This window comes from Rhizomucor pusillus, assembly GCF_041956525.1.
Source record: "Rhizomucor pusillus strain CBS 183.67 unplaced genomic scaffold VTP01scaffold_2, whole genome shotgun sequence".
Classification (NCBI taxonomy): Eukaryota; Fungi; Mucoromycota; class Mucoromycetes; order Mucorales; family Lichtheimiaceae; genus Rhizomucor; species Rhizomucor pusillus.
The window spans coordinates 2011445-2028955 of record NW_027192144.1 but is presented as its reverse complement, the minus strand read 5'-3'; the positions used below and the strand labels follow the sequence as shown (position 1 = coordinate 2028955).

The 17511-nt window shown below is 44.8% G+C and overlaps 9 protein-coding genes across 9 annotated transcripts; 6 read left to right on the top strand and 3 right to left on the bottom strand.

Annotated features, from left to right (window-relative positions):
• Positions 1 to 13: 13 nt before the first annotated feature.
• Positions 14 to 1916, bottom strand: VTP01DRAFT_4931 (uncharacterized protein; the record flags this gene model as incomplete). Its single annotated transcript, XM_069383667.1, has 7 exons — positions 14 to 481; positions 543 to 738; positions 802 to 1071; positions 1126 to 1349; positions 1404 to 1582; positions 1638 to 1822; positions 1882 to 1916. The coding sequence occupies 7 exons, from the start codon at positions 1914 to 1916 to the stop codon at positions 14 to 16; spliced, it is 1557 nt and encodes a 518-aa protein (XP_069244345.1).
• Positions 1917 to 2020: 104 nt separating this feature from the next.
• VTP01DRAFT_4930 (uncharacterized protein) lies at positions 2021 to 4322 on the top strand (the record flags this gene model as incomplete). The annotated part of the gene is made up of 8 exons (XM_069383666.1): positions 2021 to 2048; positions 2108 to 2367; positions 2423 to 2614; positions 2682 to 2747; positions 2818 to 3300; positions 3358 to 3539; positions 3595 to 4183; positions 4236 to 4322. The coding sequence occupies 8 exons, from the start codon at positions 2021 to 2023 to the stop codon at positions 4320 to 4322; spliced, it is 1887 nt and encodes a 628-aa protein (XP_069244344.1).
• Positions 4323 to 4352: 30 nt separating this feature from the next.
• On the top strand, positions 4353 to 5748 carry VTP01DRAFT_4929 (uncharacterized protein; the record flags this gene model as incomplete). Its single annotated transcript, XM_069383664.1, has 8 exons — positions 4353 to 4438; positions 4497 to 4647; positions 4710 to 4827; positions 4889 to 4974; positions 5031 to 5247; positions 5315 to 5478; positions 5550 to 5631; positions 5687 to 5748. 8 exons carry the CDS (start codon positions 4353 to 4355, stop codon positions 5746 to 5748), a joined length of 966 nt encoding a protein of 321 aa, XP_069244343.1.
• A 184-nt stretch (positions 5749 to 5932) lies between these two features.
• VTP01DRAFT_4928 (uncharacterized protein) lies at positions 5933 to 7184 on the top strand (the record flags this gene model as incomplete). Its single annotated transcript, XM_069383663.1, has 3 exons — positions 5933 to 6105; positions 6172 to 6355; positions 6420 to 7184. 3 exons carry the CDS (start codon positions 5933 to 5935, stop codon positions 7182 to 7184), a joined length of 1122 nt encoding a protein of 373 aa, XP_069244342.1.
• Positions 7185 to 7218: 34 nt separating this feature from the next.
• On the bottom strand, positions 7219 to 8897 carry VTP01DRAFT_4927 (uncharacterized protein; the record flags this gene model as incomplete). Its single annotated transcript, XM_069383662.1, has 9 exons — positions 7219 to 7307; positions 7368 to 7503; positions 7562 to 7634; positions 7699 to 7875; positions 7929 to 8203; positions 8258 to 8318; positions 8378 to 8469; positions 8537 to 8641; positions 8706 to 8897. 9 exons carry the CDS (start codon positions 8895 to 8897, stop codon positions 7219 to 7221), a joined length of 1200 nt encoding a protein of 399 aa, XP_069244341.1.
• Positions 8898 to 9340: 443 nt separating this feature from the next.
• Positions 9341 to 10326, bottom strand: VTP01DRAFT_4926 (uncharacterized protein; the record flags this gene model as incomplete). Its single annotated transcript, XM_069383661.1, has 3 exons — positions 9341 to 9497; positions 9579 to 9904; positions 9976 to 10326. The coding sequence occupies 3 exons, from the start codon at positions 10324 to 10326 to the stop codon at positions 9341 to 9343; spliced, it is 834 nt and encodes a 277-aa protein (XP_069244340.1).
• A 120-nt stretch (positions 10327 to 10446) lies between these two features.
• VTP01DRAFT_4925 (uncharacterized protein) lies at positions 10447 to 10784 on the top strand (the record flags this gene model as incomplete). The annotated part of the gene is made up of 2 exons (XM_069383660.1): positions 10447 to 10470; positions 10599 to 10784. The coding sequence occupies 2 exons, from the start codon at positions 10447 to 10449 to the stop codon at positions 10782 to 10784; spliced, it is 210 nt and encodes a 69-aa protein (XP_069244339.1).
• Positions 10785 to 11047: 263 nt separating this feature from the next.
• Positions 11048 to 11359, top strand: VTP01DRAFT_4924 (uncharacterized protein; the record flags this gene model as incomplete). Its single annotated transcript, XM_069383659.1, has 1 exon — positions 11048 to 11359. One exon carries the CDS (start codon positions 11048 to 11050, stop codon positions 11357 to 11359), a length of 312 nt encoding a protein of 103 aa, XP_069244338.1.
• Positions 11360 to 13984: 2625 nt separating this feature from the next.
• VTP01DRAFT_4923 (uncharacterized protein) lies at positions 13985 to 17412 on the top strand (the record flags this gene model as incomplete). Its single annotated transcript, XM_069383658.1, has 6 exons — positions 13985 to 14003; positions 14059 to 14155; positions 14219 to 15176; positions 15244 to 15387; positions 15460 to 17245; positions 17315 to 17412. 6 exons carry the CDS (start codon positions 13985 to 13987, stop codon positions 17410 to 17412), a joined length of 3102 nt encoding a protein of 1033 aa, XP_069244337.1.
• Between the last annotated feature and the right edge of the window lie 99 nt (positions 17413 to 17511).

The window sequence follows — 17511 nt, the reverse complement described above, 5'->3', positions numbered from 1 at the left end:
GTTTATTTATTTCCTATCGCCGACTTCGATCATAGTCGTCTCTTGACCTACGTCGACTTGATCGACTGTAATCATCTCTTCTATATTTCTTTCCACGTTCATCGTCGTAGTCTCGTCCTCTATCTCTTTTCCGGAAAGCTTCGCCGATTCTGCTCTTCTTCTCCTGTCTTCGCTCTCTTTCTTCTTTTTCCGCTTGTGCTTGCCGTGACCGTGGGTCAATAACGACGTAATCATCAACATTCTCGACTCTCTGCATCAAATCTTTTCCTTTGTAATCCTTCTCGAAAACGAGTTTGTGTGTCATCCATCCCTGGTCACTTTCTTCGTCAGCCGGATCTTTAAACGTGTCGTAGCAAGATTCACAGCCAGGTATCGAATGAAGTTCACATGGTAGCTTCTCATCTTTCTTTTCCCTTTCAGCATCTGGATCCGGTGCTGCGCTCGATAATTTCTTTTGAAATGCTAAAAGCTGAGAAAATGCCTGCAAAGGTTCATTTCAATCAATTATTTTTGTGTCTCTACTGTTGAATACCAAGACTTACATCGTCTTGCATCTTTTTTCTACTTTTCGCACCTCCGGTTGTCGCTGCTCCTCGTCGTGTAAACTTCTCCCGTTCCAACTCGACCAGAGATTTCTTCTTTTGTTTCTTTTCAGGCACTTTGCCCTCCTTTTCATCCCGTCGTTCTTGCTCCATTTTCCGAATATCGCTTTTCAAACGATCTATCTCGCTCTGTTCTCTAAAAGTAGTCCAGAATCAATCAGCAATAAAATCTATAGCTAATCTTGACGTATCTATTAACCTGGTGACGGGCTCCTTGATGACTTGCTTTTCGGGAGTCTCTTCACGGACTGGCAACAATCGTTCTTCCATAGCAACGCGCTTTGATACTTCTTGCTTAGGTGATTCTGACTTTGGTGGTTGGTGTACTGGAACCGGCGGCGCTGTATATTTTTCTGGTGCTGGTGCATCAGGAAGGAAATCATAACTGCTCTTCATTTTCTTGTTTTCGCGAGCACTTTCTGGTTCCATTTCTTCCGCCTCATCTCCAAAAGAAAGCAAATTCAACTGCCTAGTTATTTCCTGATGAGTCAAAAATCTACTGACACTCGGTTCTATTTCCTACTTTTTTTCCTTCTTCTTTTTCTTGGCCTGTTGCTGCTGTGCTTTTTGCATTTCAAGTTCCTTTGCGATCTTCTTTTCACGCTCAGTGATTCTGGGAACAATATCATCGAATGGATTCAATATTATCTCTGTCGATTTGATACGCGGCGGGTACAATGGTCGCTCATTCTCGTCAATTTCCATTTCGCCCATTTTCAATACATTAAAGATCGTATCACCCACGACCTAAGAATTGCGTTATTTATGGTGCCTGAATGCCTACAGCAGTGAAGGCTTTACCCGTCCAAACAGCGTATGCTGTTTCGTCAGCTCATCGGCGCGATCAAGCGTGATGAAAAATTGACTGCCATTATCTCCTTCACCCGAGTTTGCCATTCCAACAAGTCCACGGCGAACAAATCGTAACCGAGAATGATACTCATTCGGAAACTCGCCTTCTTCGTATATCGACTCGCCGCCTTTATATATTCCATAAGTTTCTCAATATAATGGAGGGTTAGAGTAGCACTCTACCTTGGCCAGTGCCCGTAGGATCGCCACCCTGGATGATAAAGTTTGGGACTATACGGTGGAATATTGTATTGTCATAGTAACCTTCCATGCATAGTTGTATAAAGTTGCGCGTGGCCTTTGGTGTCTCTTTGCCCCACATTTCGATCTCGACATCGCCAGCTGTTGTATGTAAGATCACCTTGGCACTATATTTCATGTCAGCGAATCTCGTCCCAGATGCAAAATGCGTAAAGTAGTAGCTTACTTTGTGTGTGGTTCAAGAGCATAAATGTTTGACATTGGGAGTTAGTGAGAGAGAGGAGAATTGAAAACCCAGAGCAACAATAGGCTGCCCAGCGCCCGTTTTTCTTTTCTCCTCCAGCTGTAGTCAATAGATCGTTCACATGGATCCTTACCAGCGGCCTCCATATGGTACATGACTCCTTAGCTGCTAACATTGTGGACAGAAGACTCACTAGTTACTCGATCAGGATACCGTCCACCAGCACCTTACGGAGGACCACCGTCAGGTCCTGGTTTCCGTCCACCAAGGCCTCCAATGTACGGAGGAGGACATATGCCTGGTGGATATATGCCACACGGACGACCACAGATGCCACAGCAGATCGGTGCTCCACCGATGGGAATGAACAGACCTCCTCAGGGTACTGAATCAAACAAGCTAACGACCTTGTTCGTCGGCGCGATCGCGCCTGGAGTAAGCGATGCATGGATAGAAAAATTGCTCAAGGTAAAAAGTTTGAATACGACGAAAACTGATAAGAGCTAGACACCATTAATGCTAGGCGTGTGGCTCTCTCGTCAATTGGAAACGAGTGAAGGATCCGTCGGGAAAACCAAAAGGATTTGGCTTTGCAGAGTACGAGGACCCTGAAAGCGTCTTGCGAGCTCTCAAAGTACTCGGTGGCGAAGAAAATACTCACGAAGGACTCGTCCTGACAGCAGCCGACGGAAGCCAGACACAAAAGAAACTTATTGTAATTACAACATAGATAGTTTGAGCTAGCAAACGATGCTAATATTCCTTGCTTTTGCTATTCCCAGGTCAAAGCGGACGATAATGTCCGAAATCACTTAGATGAGTATCAGGCAACCAAACAACGAACAGAGGTAAACTCCATCAATTATTACCGCCACGAGTGTAGGACAGAGGCATAATGGGTATTGTGTACCTTTGTAGGCAGACGACGAAAAAGATCAGCAGGCGCTCACTTTTGTTCGCGAATATGTCGAGTTAATTAACTCTGGAAAGGAGCCAGAAGCCGAAACCGAAACGAACGAGATCAGCGAGGAAACGACGAACGAAACAGAAAATGCAGATGGAGATACGAAAATGGCGGAGCCTCGAGAGTTGGATGACGAAACACTTGATCGCGAGCTTGCCTTTTTCAAAGAACGTGCAGCACAGCGAGTGCTTGAGAAACAAAGAGAGGAAGCCGAACAGCAGCATAAAAAGCCTCGAGAACACGAATCACCAGAATCAGAATATCGAGAGAGTGGTCGTCGTGGACGTCGAGATAGATACGGCTCTCGGCAAGAATTTGTACGTGGGCCGACAGAACATAGCAACGACGTGGAGGATGAAGACGAATTGAGCGATGAGGAGTTGGAGCGCAGAAGAGAAAAACGTCGGCAGGAAGATATTAAGGCCATATTTGAACAGGTAATATTCCCAAAGATGGCCGGTGTGTAAAGAGTGGTATCTGAGTAAGATTTTTAGAAAGAAAAACGTTGGGAAAGCAAAGAAGCAGCGCGGTTGCGTGACTACCACCGAAGTATCATGCGTGAACGAGAAGAAGAGGAACGAAGAGAAAGGGAACGCCAGTATTGGGAAAAGCGACTTGCAGAATGGGATGACGAATATGAAATGGAACGGGGTGAAGAATTATACTATGTGAATAGGTATACATTGGATACAGCGAAGAATTGCCAGCAAGATTTATTCATTCTGTATTAGGGCCAAATGGCGTAAACATAGAGAGGTTGTCCGTCGACGTGAATACGAACGAGATGAGGAAGATCGACGTCTGGAAGCTCAAGAAATTGAAGAGGAACGACGACACCGAGAAGAAATGGAACGTTCACAAAGACGGGATGAAAACGAGCAACGACCACAAGAGGGCAAGATCGCCCTTAAACCCACAAAGCTCAATATCAATATGCCAATCAAACGTATCTCGGCTATGGGTGGTAACGACGAGGATGAGGATGAGGAGTCAGGCGGTAAGAAACGGCGCGTTCTCGTGCCGTTGGATTACGGAGACGATGTTATGCTTGATGAATCGTCACACATGGATCCTGAAGAACGAGTCCGGCTAGTAAAGGAATTGATCGAATCTATACCCAGTTCCGAGCAGGAGTTATGGCAATGGTCCGTCAAATGGGACCAGCTGGATGACGAGCTCGTCAATACAAAGCTCAAGCCGTTTGTTGCAAAGAAAGTTGTCGAATTGGTTGGTGAAGAAGAAGAAGAATTCATTAACTTTATCCTCGACAATGTACGGCGGCAGCAAACCCCAGAGTCTCTCGTGAAAGAGTTAGAGATGGTAAGTTCTATGGATATAACTGAGCGAACATACCATCTAAATTGTTGTTTAGACTCTTGATCAAGAGGCTTTAGTGTTTGTCATGAAACTGTGGAGAGCGCTTATTTTTGAGACTGAAAGAAAGTGGCGCAAACTGTAACGTTCACCCAAGATCAATAAAAAGATCGCAATGACGGCAGCAAAGACTGTGGGATTAATTCATTCTGAAAAGAAGTTGGCACAAATCCGGTTCGATTTGCTGCAGGAGATGACCAGGTATTGATCGTGGGCATTGGGGCTGTTGCAGTTTTTGAATGTAACGTTTGGCAATCAGTGCCTCCAACATTCGCTTGATCTTGTTGGATCTGGGCAAACCTCTAGAAGAGCAGGAACCTATCGATCTGCTTGTCCACAAAGTAACAGATCTGTATGCAAAAATGCTACGAGGAGACAAAGAGACTGAGATCTGCTTCAAGCGTTTCCAGGTGTGTGTATAAATGAAGCATCTGGTGATGGGAGGTTTAGGCTCACATTCAGAGAACAAAAGGCATTTTGTTCAAGTCATCCGCATATTCCGGTCATTGATCCATGGCAGGATATAGAGAAGGTTTTGGACAGGGCAAAGATATCGGCTTGCCTTGAAGCCTGCGCCGTCGATGCGACAGGTGAGTTCGTCGTCGGGATATGTCTGTAGGATACTATGTCATTTGATAATTATAAATGCAGGCGAGAGATTGTTCAACGTCCCTTGGTCGGTGTCGCTGGACAGTCTGTATGATCCTGCTATGCAATCTCTCGATATCCCGTTTCCAGTAGGTGATTGAAAAGATGATGCAGAAGAAAATATTGTTTAACAGGATCGTAAAAGATAGTTTGTAAAAGGAAATCGGCATGCTCATCAGTAGAAGCTCATCAAATGACACTAATACCCTCACGGCAAGCACTGGCGGGCGTGCAAGGCTTTGGGACAGACGAACCCGTTTTCCTGCAGCAATTTATTCCTCACAGCGGTGTGCTGATTAAAGTCTATGTGATTGACGGTACGCCGCATATATCGACGCGTCCATCTTTGAAGAACACACAAGGTAGGCACCAGACATTCCAATATAAGATTATTATCAGCATGTCCTCACAAATGTGCCAACTTAATAGACATGGCTGTCACATTCGATAGTCAAAAACTGCCAAAATCGTTCGAGGCGGTATCGCAAGACGGCGCCATTGAATTCGGTCTAGGGGAGGAGCGGACAATAGTTGAATCACAGATTAATTATGAACGGATCCAGAAAATAACGCAGCAGCTGCACCGAGAGCTGGTAACGTTGCAACGAAATAGAATGGGTCATGTGTAAGGGGGGAAGCTTACAAAAATGCATGCATCATGCAGGGACTGACGCTGTTTGGCTTCGACGTGCTGCTGGCATCTGCCACGCATTTGTACTACATTATAGATGTGAATTATTTTCCTAGTATGTGATTATGTCAACTACACGTATTTTTATTTTCCTAACCATCGAAATACAGGTTTCCAAAATGTAGAGCATTACCCACGTCTATTTTGCGACTTAATAAAGCGTCGTCTGTAGCTCTTAACAAAGACAAAACTTCTATAAAATTTCCATACATGTCCAGAAGAGGTGTGGACAGACCCTAACTGTGCGTAGAAGTAGGCTACCGCATTAAGAAATCGAGTACAGTCTTCCTTCCACCTGTGGCTGTTAATCTCCGACATTTGTGCGTTTCCATTCACTTTTGTGTCTATTGTCCCAAATGACCAATTCGCACAGCTGCCATCCTGCAAGCTCTTTCGAAACTTCTGCAGACATGGGACCTGGAGATACCAGCAAAGTACACGGTTGGTTGCTGGGCGTGCAGGAATACGGAACTGGACTCAGCGTGTCGCCGACAAAAGCTCCTGAAACAAGTGGTTCGATATCTAGCAGGCAAGCATTTCGAAGAAGCTCGGGATGTTTTCCAAGCCATTCTGACAATTAAGCTATTTATTCTAGCGAGTCTGTTCCACGAAGAAACCGGCCTCTATCAATTTCCTCAATAAGCTCGGAGGATAGTGTAAATCTCGAAGATTTGATAAAAGCCAACTATGCGTCGGATATGGATGATGAAACAGCATTGTCAGACTTGGCAGAGCTTGATCTCGATGATTCAGACGAAGAGTTTTGGAAACTGGACATGGTAATATCTTTGTTGGATGCTCGCGAGAATCACTGCCATTGACTTTTGTCCGGTTCTATATCAGTCCATTCGACCTATTCCTCGGCAAACTAGTAGCGTAGAAGATCGATTACAATCACTCAGTCTCTCAACATCGCCATTACCGCAGCAATCCCACAGTGGTTACCTTAAATCGAACGGTCGTCATCGATCAGGCAGCCAAAGCAGCGAAAATAGCTTTACATCTCAATCCACCATCACTATTACTTCTCATCATTTGCGTGGCAACAGTAATACTTCCCATATTCCATTACCTCCTCGTCCAGCTAGCCAGCTGTCCACCCAGAGCACTAAACGATTGCAGCCTACAGCCGGAATGCTGCAACAAAGTAGATCCTCCACCGATACCTCTATCTCAAGGCCATCTTCACGCATTGCAGGCCATGCTCCTTCAAGGCTGGCGAAACGCGCGTCACACATCCCCACACCGGCATCAATGACAAAACCACCAACCGGACCTGCTCCACAGCGCACTCTTTCTACTCGATCCAGCACGGCAGCTGCAAATTCATCATCAAATGTGACAGCACGAGAAACTAGTATTCTCCGTACCCCTAGCCGCCTTGCTAACCGGGCGAGCCATATACCCATGACAGCAACATCCAGGGCAAAGTCACCCATTCCTTCCCGGATGACTTCAAACGGACAACAACAACGAAACAGTATTTTTGGAAGCGACTTTTCTAGAATGCAGAGATCAACCACCGTCCATGCACCCAGTCCAACAAAGTCAACAGGAGCAGTCCGGAGTGCAAGCCGCATTGGCATGGCCAGCAGACGAGCAGTCTAGCCAGAAATGTGGTAAAATTAAAGTCTGTTATGTATTATCCAATTAGCTGTACAATGATGTGAATAAGCATAATAAGCAAAGGTAGACTCAGCATTGCAAATAACAGCTCCGAATAATCCGGCCCTAATTGTAAAACATTATATAAGAATGGATATGCTGATATGTTACTATCTCGGAACCTGCCCGTCTGTAAGGTATCTGGCATGATCATAATTCGGCATTGAGTGTCAGCTCCTGCACTTGCTAGGAACTTTCCAGAGCGGCTGAACACTAAGCTAGTAATGGCGAATCCATGTGCTTCTTTAACTCGCAGGATTGGCTGCATCGAAACATGAGCTCGTTTTTAAAATATGTGCACGTTGCACCCTTTAGCATACCGTTAGTGTCTTTGCATCTAAAAGGCCAATGGTGAGATCAGTTGACGCGTAGGCAAGGAGATCCCCTGATGGGCTATGTAAGAAATATTCAGAAGATACGACGAGAAAAATTGGCAAGTGGAGCATTGATCATCTACCTCAGGCAAAAGCTTGTTATTCCTTTTCGGCATACGCTGGCTGTCTTTGCTCTTGAGATTGGATATCTATTTGTGCGATTTGGAATATTCCACACGCATATGAACCCTTTGCCACGGGTAACAGGATTGACTGCTGCAAATAATTTATGTGAGTTTCCCGGGCGGCCAATCGAGTATCTTATCCTTGTTTAGCTGACTCATATTAGAGATTGCAAGTGTACGTAATATACCTGCAAGAGCGAAATTCACAGGCAACCTGCTTATTCAATCTCGGGCTATCGATAACTTGGACGATGGTACCGTCCTCCAAGGCAAGTATGATCAAAGCCTTTGCGGTGGCAACAGCAACGTATCGCTCATCTGGATTGATATCGCAATCTTGTATGCCATTGAAACGCACTGGCGGGAAGCAAAGTGTCATTTCCGGCATTTTGAACACAGTAACACGTCCGTCCGTGCATCCTGCAACGAGATATCGTCCCTGGGGACTAAATCGTGCAACTTTCTACGGCTTCGTCAGCATCGATGATAGAGTTGCTATCTGATAATTTATGTCTACCTGATAATCTTTCAGGTTTCTGCTTGTGCTCGCGGATGAACAGTTTATGAGTTGGATTTTGCTGACGGCACATGGACTTAGCTTCCTGTATACACCGCAAAGATTCATGCGTCTCTTTACCCAGACTCAAGACTATATATTTTGCAAGCAGGATTTTCACCTCGCTTTATCTTATCCTCAGATTCATTGATTCCAGTTGCAAATGTAGGTTCCTTTCCGATGGACGAATTTATGTCGTTATTATTTTGCTACAAAGTAATGGACAACAAACCCACTTACAACAGGATTGCAGCCTACTGACATTGGGCAATCTTGATCTTCAGGCAGCGTCAAAGACCCCAGCTCGGTGAATTCGCCCCGTGCAGCGTTAACGGCAAAGGCAATCTAGTAAAAGCTTCTAATGAGCAAGCGTTGCGGGTAACTTTTCAAAGTTGTCAGTTGCCGGTACCAATTTATTTTTTACACCCGATCGCCCGGAACCACCCCCGCCAACGGCCACAATGTCATCATTGACAGTGAAATCCAGGCCGTATACTGGAAAGTCAACTTTCTTAACTAGCGTGGTGAGGCCCTTTGTAGTCATGGAGGAGGAGAGCGGATAAAGACCAAAGGTCACGCGCACTTTCCTGAGTTTCTGCATGAATGCGACGTTGCACAGGGGTCATCCCCCTTTTTACTGATAAATGGCCAGAGAACTGAGCAGCTACCCATAATAAACCAGTAGAGATATGTATGTCACAAGTATTAATTGCTGACGAAGTGTTGTTGCTAGCGATATTTCAGTAGTAATATGGTAGCGTCAGGATCAAAGATGGATGGAGCTAGAACACAGTCGACAAATTACACAGCGGAAAAATCGAAGGATATTCTGGTGAATGCATGTTAATACTTTTGTCCGATGAATTATGGTCATTTTGAATCATTTACCTCTAAATGACAAGACCAGAATCAATCAGGATAAACTAGCATTGGACTTGAATATACCAAGAAAGACATGACAGCGAATAACAGAAAGAAACCGGACCATTAGTCTTCAATGCTCTTTATATTTCAGATATTCATCTTTTTTTGGATATGTCGCTATTAAGATAACAAGGATGCTATGGAATCTTTATGGCGCAAAGCTACTCTAGACAAATCGATGCTTGATGGATTAGCATGTTTGTGGACGTTGTTCGACGAACCCTTTGGGATAGAGATTACGTACTCTTGATTTTGATCAAAGTCGGTCAGTGGTCTTCTAAGATATGATATTATGCACTTACAGAAATACATATACAAGTCAGCAGTAGCAATGTAGCTTCTATTATTGCAAGCTTACCTGAACTGTTCATCGCTGGATGTAGGTATGTCACTGTTGCCTTCGCTCTCGTCGACAACACGACAGTTGTTTACTTTTGCTCTGAAATTGTTCCATGCTTCGTCCAACAAGTGACGGGCTGCCCAATTTTCTTCACATCTGGCAAGGTCAATCATTACCTTGTTCTTGACTGCGGCTTCAAATGCTTTAATAAGATATTCCTTGTGAAGGTCTGGCAGCTGTGCCCATGTTTGCAAAGTAAGCTTGTTCTCCTTGTCGGAAGTGTCGTAAAGCAGCCGAATTGCAGTCTTGCGCAGGCGTGCCATGGTATCGTAATAAGTAAAGGCCTTATAATCCTCTGCTTATGGAAGGGCACACTTGATAGCATACTTTATATTATGATGCTTGCGATGGATACCTTCATCCGCTTCGAGCGACCATCTGCTCTCTTCTTTGCTGCTCTTCTTGGATGTGGTATGATGTTCATGGACTCACTTGCATCAGCAGGACCTTGTAGTCCACCCTTGAGGCCGGAAAACGGTTTGAGGTCGAGAAGCTCCACGATAGCATGTTGAAGATCACTCTTGACCTCCTCCTGCGCTTCTGAGACTCCTGCGAGCGCATTGTCTATAGACCCCAGGTTTGTGGAGATGGTCCCTTGCTCCTCCGATAGCGTTGTCAATTGACGCCTAACCTCTGCGAGCTCTTGTAGGCTATTGAGATTAGGATTGGAACCTTTGGCTTCCTCGCAATCTTCCTTGGCAGACATATTGATCGTAAAATGAGAAGATCAAGAAAGAGAAAAGAATATTGTTAAAACAGAGGCATCATCTTTCTTTTTTGGTATAGAACTCATTCAATCATTTTGCTCTTCTTCCGTTTTCTCAATATGCGCGAGTGCGATACTTGTCCGGTATCATTTTCCAAAGAAGAGATGAAACAGATGCATCTTTGTGTTACATCAATTGTCAAAGCTTCCTCCTCTAATCGTCTTTTTGCGACTCGAAACTCTCACTTCTCACATCTTTCTGTCCTCCACAGCCCTCCGTGCAACAGAAGCAAATAGAGTATGCTCTTGATTATCAAGAGCCAGATGCGCTGATTGACGCTGACAACGACCAAATCGGCTCGGAAGCTGTCGAATATTACAGGAAGACGATTTTCAATCCCGTCGATGCAATTTGCCCTGCTGTTGAAGAGGATGGAGCACAAGATAATGACAGCTGAAGCTAAAAGTTTGAATTCTTACACATCGTTACCAAACAGAATCGTGGGCTGACATCCCGTACTCCTTTGCCAAGTTCCTTGTTTCTTTGGGCTCGACGAAATGCATTTATTTGGAAGTAATTTCGCACCGCTATTATGGAGTATGACAACGAACGCAGATATGGACACAGCATTGTTCTATATCAACAAAGATGGGGGAGCGGTTTTGAGCACGGCAATAAATAATTGCAATGCATACGGCCTTCTTCTTTTGAAAGAAATATATGTATACCATCAGCTCCACACTAAACGCACCCGAAATTTGGGGACCAACGCTGCCCAAAGCTAGAATCGACGATTATCGCAAATTCTCTCTGATGACAATGCTAAAGAAGCTCTGGCCAGCTCAAAAGAAGGTACAGCCTTCGTCATTACCACCTTTCAGCCAAGGCGTTACAGTGGGAGAAAGATTGTTCGTAAATGGAAACACTTATCAATGCTTCGAGCCTTGCAACCCATCAGGATCTTTCCTCAAGCTTGATGTATCTGTGGACAAATACCCTACCAATGTCGATATGAAGGAAGAACTGGAATAGAGTACACTTTTTGGAGAAGCCATACTATTTTTCGGCCATCAGCTTCACGGTGTGTAGTATCCAGATTCAGGCTTTACATGTTTGATCGATGATAAATTTTCAAAACTAGGTGAAAAAAGAATACTGTATTTGTACGCATCGCAAAAGGCTTGGTCATCACGAAGCACGGCTATCCTTTTAGTACCAACATTGTTGAATCTGATCAAGATTTTCTCTATGTGGTGGATGCTGAGCAGATTAGTTGCACTGTTTGACTGGTATCCTCCGTAAAAAGAACAGATCATTGTCTAAATGTCTATCCAAGAAATTCCTGGATAGGTTCAAAGATCGCATCGGTGTCCATGATATAAACAGTTATCTTTTTATGATAACCTTCTGTCATGTACCTGAGCTGCTCAATTAATCTTGGGCTTTTGTCGCTGTAATAGAGCTTAAGGGCAAACAAATACCGGAGAAAACAAGAAATGGACATAACGTGCGTAAAACTGAATCTGTCAGTATTTTCCCGTATACATCCTTGTAAAAGCTGGATATATCTATTGAATCTGTGCCTAACTTGCTGTTACGTGCTGAAAACTTTTCCGCGATGGATATCACTTTTTACACGAATGTATTCTTCTCCGCGAAGACGATTCACTGCTCGAGAAACCGCGGCTTTATACGATCAAGTATATAAGACGATCAATGCGTCACAGGTCTCTTTGTTTTACTGACAGCATTAGGTGACCCTTCAATCGCCAGCCGGGAAATCTCTATATATCGACTATACCTGCTCAATTAAATGTTTACATACTTGAAAACATAACCTACTCGATCTTTCGCTATAGGAATTGATTAGACTTTCAGGGATCCTAGTTCGGGTGACAAGATGAACTAATGTCATAATGGATAAAGTAAGATACTGCATAACACTAACTTAGAGTCTATTTCACGCAGATCGATCTGGCATGTGAAACGAGTTTTGTACGTATTCATCAAACCTTAAATCTGTAAAATGTTAGCAGACGTTAGTTTTTCTGTTTCCAAGTATCTTACTGTACTTAATATGGTTTATTTGATGCTAACAGGTCAACTACGGTAGAAGCTAGCAGTAGTGTGAAGTGTATCCAAATCGAAGCAGTCGACCGTATTACCGGAAGGGCAATGTATAACTTGACTCCCAAACTGACGTAGCTTTGGACAAACAGGGTATGGTCCCCTTTCCGCGGAATCTGATTAAACTCCGGACATGGCATTGACGTCAATGAAAAATCTCTACTTTATCGCCGCATATCAGCCCTGAGAAACTGCAGAGGTTTCACCAATCATGCATCAGTCCAGCTATGGCTTTAACGCATATAGCTCATGATCGTATGTGCATGACAAAAGGAAAAACAACATATCACAAAGCACGTCCGCTGTAAACTTTGTACTTCGTATCGCTAAAAATTTAGTACTCATTAAACTTTTTTTGACCAAAACAAGTTCGTTGCCGCTTCGAATTGAACAACGAGATTTCCGTCATTCAAGTGCCCAAAAAGCGCGGTCGGTCTAAAGGAAAGAAAGACTCTCGTACGAGGGCTAATAGAGGCGAAGATCCTAAGAAATTGGTTCGGTGTAGAAAATCGGTCGTAACAAAACTACCAGGTATACAAACGACCTCCCAGCTGGCGCTGGCTACTACCAGCAATGCTCTCTGCACAGCTCATGCCGGATGCTTGGGATTCTTCGTTGGACCTGGAGCATCGCCTTTGCAAGATAATGTAGACGACCGTTCCGCGATCAAACCATCATTGCACGCAATAACGGAAGCAAATCAAGATAGGTTATACACCTTCGTTTGCTGACGCAATCCAAAGTTCTAACGCTTTAATCCATTGATTCTCAGTTACGCTCATGGCAGTTCAAAGGCAGCATTGATGCCATCCAGTTCTCTGACATATAGAAAGACACCCAAAGCTTAATAGATTGCCTCAATTTGCCAGACCTGTGTCTCTGTGCAGCGCTTTATTTCCAGAAGGATCCTATCAGATACACCGTGTGCTAGGCCTTTACTCGATAACCATTCGATGAATGGTTAATGAAAAACTTTGTGACATGTTTGAAATGCTAGAAGCCATTTTCTCCCAATTTGCTCAAGTTAGACGTCTTCAACTATCGATAACGGATCTCGTCTTCCGAATACTCCAAAATCAATGTGATGTCAATTTCAATAGCTGAAATTTGAAATAACATCGAACGAAAGAAAACGATAGGAGCCATCTCAAGTAAATTAAATCCATACTCACTTTTTTTGATATCAAGTATATAAGCAATGCAAAATACTTTTTTGTTTTCCCATGGAATGTCTCAACGTAATTGAAAGCAATGATTAAACATGATAGGGCAGGTGTCAGGGCAAGTGCCCAATATCTACGATATTCCCGCGATTCACTGCCTTTCACAGTATCTCAAAATTCACAAAACTTTGGCCAAGATTTTATACTCCGTTTTCTTCTTTGATTCATCTTGTTGCCTGTTCATACTTGTTTTCTTTGCAGGGCAAGCCGAGTGCTTTGAAACTATCCCTCCGTAGTATACTTAAGAGCCTGATTCTCGAGATCATTGCTGTGATTCTTTTGGAATCGCTTGTTTCGAGCAAGAGAGATGGAAGGCATAATCTCAGGCAAGATGATTAGAGGGGGAACAACTGCAGTTTCGACCAGCTAACTCTAGCGTAGCCGACAAAAATTCCAGTTCGCCCCCTATTATGTCAAGTTTGTCAAACCCTAACAGAGGCAGCGGCAGCAGCGTCGGCTTTGATGCCTCTTCGCCTCGGTATGCACGGTGTTTGCATCAGGAATATATAGCCCTTTAACCCCCCTGAATGAATATATTTAGGGATGGGGATGCCGTGGAAGAGCAGCTCGACAGCCTCGCCCGTGCAGCGGATGGACTAATTCGTCTTCGGGAACATTTCGAGGATGAGATTGGTCACTGGCAACGGTCTCCAGAAATTGTACGCTTTCCGCAGGAATCCTTGCACAGCTTTCGCTTCTCTTCCGCCAGCACCAACCTTACTGATCTCGTCGAGCTTCGAAAAAGTCTGATGAACCGTTCTTTAAGCTTTCTTAAAAGTAACAACGATGTACGGCCCGGGGGATCGCCTGACACCCTGCCGGCACATTGTACTCCATTCACCTTGATGGTCGGCGACGATCTAGGTCGTACCAAAACCAAAAGCGTAGGTCACAGTCCCGTCGCGTACTTTAGTGTCGAGAATTACAGGGCCAGTCGCAGAAGGCAGCAGAGCTATCCAATGCCTGATACCCAAGAAACCCGCCATTCACCAGAGACAAACAGGACCTCCAGACCAGCAACGCCACTCACTCCAGACGACTCGGAGGTCCTTGCTACAATTCCGGAACGCGAAACACCATCGCGGACGTCCACAACTTCCAGCTCCTCATGTACAACCTCGTATTCAAATACGGCCACATCGAGCGACGATGATAAATCAAACAAACTCAATGTTCCCAGCAGTAAAGAGAGACGACGTGCATCCTCCAACATGATATTCCCGCATCCTGCATTGCATACTCCTTCTCGATTCCTTCCACAGAACCAGGCAATCCTGACCACATACAATGATTGGCGCATTATTCTATCAAATGATGTTGCAGCGCTAGTTCTTGCCGGCTCAGGTGGCAGTTGCCGTGGTCTCGTGGGCAGGTCTGTGGTGGATTTCATCGACCCGACATACAGATCTCGCTTTCTTGACATGGTAATGAAGCGCAAAGAGGAGCTGAGCCATCTGGAAGATAGCACAGGAGGCATGGTACTTATTTGTGGTAACGTGGTATGTATCACATAATCTTTAATGTTTGGCTGAAGCAAGTCGGCTAAGCATGCTTGTGTATGTGCAGCTTCCCATTGTCAAACAAGATGGCACTCGTTCCGCGGCTTCGCTGTGGCTCAAGGAAAAGCGAAACGATGCAGGCTCCGCTGTTTACATATGGATTTTCGAAGAAGTTTTCGAAACTGTTATTCATGTATCGGTTGATACAAAGGTATGCATCAGTTTGTGATCATACGGTTGATGCATTTCAGATGTTGAGTTTCGCTTCTTTCTGTGAATGTAGGGTATCATCCATTACGCTGACAACTCAGTTCACGATCTCTACGGGTACTATACTGACGAGCTCATCCACAAGCCGGTTGATATCTTGATTCCTTCGCTTTCCCGCAACAACGACGCATCGAAAGAGAATATGTGGGCAGAAATCAACAAATTACGGTCGTTTGGAAGTAAAACGAAACTCGGCGCCTGCTTCCCCATTGTCGCCAAGGTACACACAGTTTCCAACTCCTCGGAATCCCCAGAGCCGATACCCCATCTCACCCTCAGGATCACATCTATACCAATGATCGCCGGTCTCGTGACCATCCGCCGCGACGGAACTATTGAAGGATGCAACGCTGTTTTTGCTCGGTACATGTTTGGTTTTTCCCAAGAAGAACTCATCCAGCAACAAAAAAATATCGCTGATTTAATGCCTCAGTTTCCAACACTCTTGCGATGTCTTGAGCGAGACGATCTGTTGCAGCACGGTATAATTATCAACAACCACATTTGCCGCAAGCTGATTGCCGACATGGATGGCACCGAAAATAAGTTCCCATCATCTGTGGCAAACCCGCAAGCTCGCCGATTGACGCAGACACCGAATGGACAAACACTCCCGGTTCTGATAGCAATTCACCGAGATGGCACTCCTTTTGAGGTGCAACTGCAGCTTAAACTGGTAGAAGGATCGGACGATGTATGTGCATTGTGGATTACATTTGATCGAGAAGCGACATTCTCCAGGGTTGGCCATGTTTCATCTGCTTCAACGCCTATCGAGATCAAGCAACACGATGATCTCGGGCTGCCAACTGCTAAGAAGCCTTTGCGGCCTTCGGACAATAAAATGGCCGAGCCGGCTCCAGCAGCAGCAGCGGTAGCGGTGCCGGCAAAATCGACACAAAAGCAAGCAATTCCCGACGATGCCGAAAACAAGCCGATGCGCATTATTACTAGCTTTTCTCGGCCAAACATAGTTTCCCTAAATCCTCAGTCACCCGTTGCGCCACCAACACCTGTTGCTCGACAGAATTCTTCGGCATCGTCGTCGTCATCCAAACAGACCCAGTCTTTCCCAGAGTACTCTGCACAAACGAATGCAACAACAATCGACGATTACGAGATACTAGATAATCTTGGCCAAGGAGCTTACGGATTAGTCAAGCTTGCAGTTCGAAGGGATGATCCGGAGCAGAAGAAGGTCGTTATAAAGTACGTTATCAAATCCAAAATATTGGTAGATTGCTGGACAAAGGACCGCAAGCTCGGTGTGATACCTGTGGAGATTCACATTCTGCATACCTTGCGGAGGTTGCCACACGAGAACTGCAGCGACATGCTTGATTATTTTGAGGATGACGATTACTACTACATTGTTATGGGATTGCACGGCGTCGGCATGGATTTATTCGATTACATCGAGTTGAAGAATGGAATGATGGACGACGAGATTCGGCACATATTCAAGCAGATTGCCCTAGCAGTGCGACACTTACACGATAACAAGATCGTTCACCGCGATATCAAAGACGAAAATGTAGTGCTCGATGAAAACGGCGGTGTGCGCCTTATTGACTTTGGAAGCGCTGCCTATCTCAAGGGCCGCCGCTACGACACATTTGTCGGCACACTTGACTACGCTGCACCTGAGATTTTGGCAGGCCAGACTTATGAAGGTCCACCGCAGGATATCTGGGCCCTTGGCATTCTGCTCTATACACTCGTCTACAGGGAAAACCCTTTCTATGACATTGACGAGATCTTGGGACATGAACTTCGTGTACCATTCGTACTGTCCGAAGGTAAGAAAGAGAATTTTGGCGAGATGAGTGGATTGCAAACGCAAGGTAGCTAACACTTATCTTATATAGGATCGCTTGATTTGATCCGAAAAATGCTTGACCGCAACGTTGAAAGTCGCCCCAACATTCACGATGTGCTGGCCCACCCGTGGTTGAACTCAGGTTAAAATCCACTATAGGGGGCGATGTTGCCTATACCCATTCTGTCCATTCCTTTCATCATCATTATCACTTTTATCCGTAAAAACTTTAGGGTTGTGTTTTCT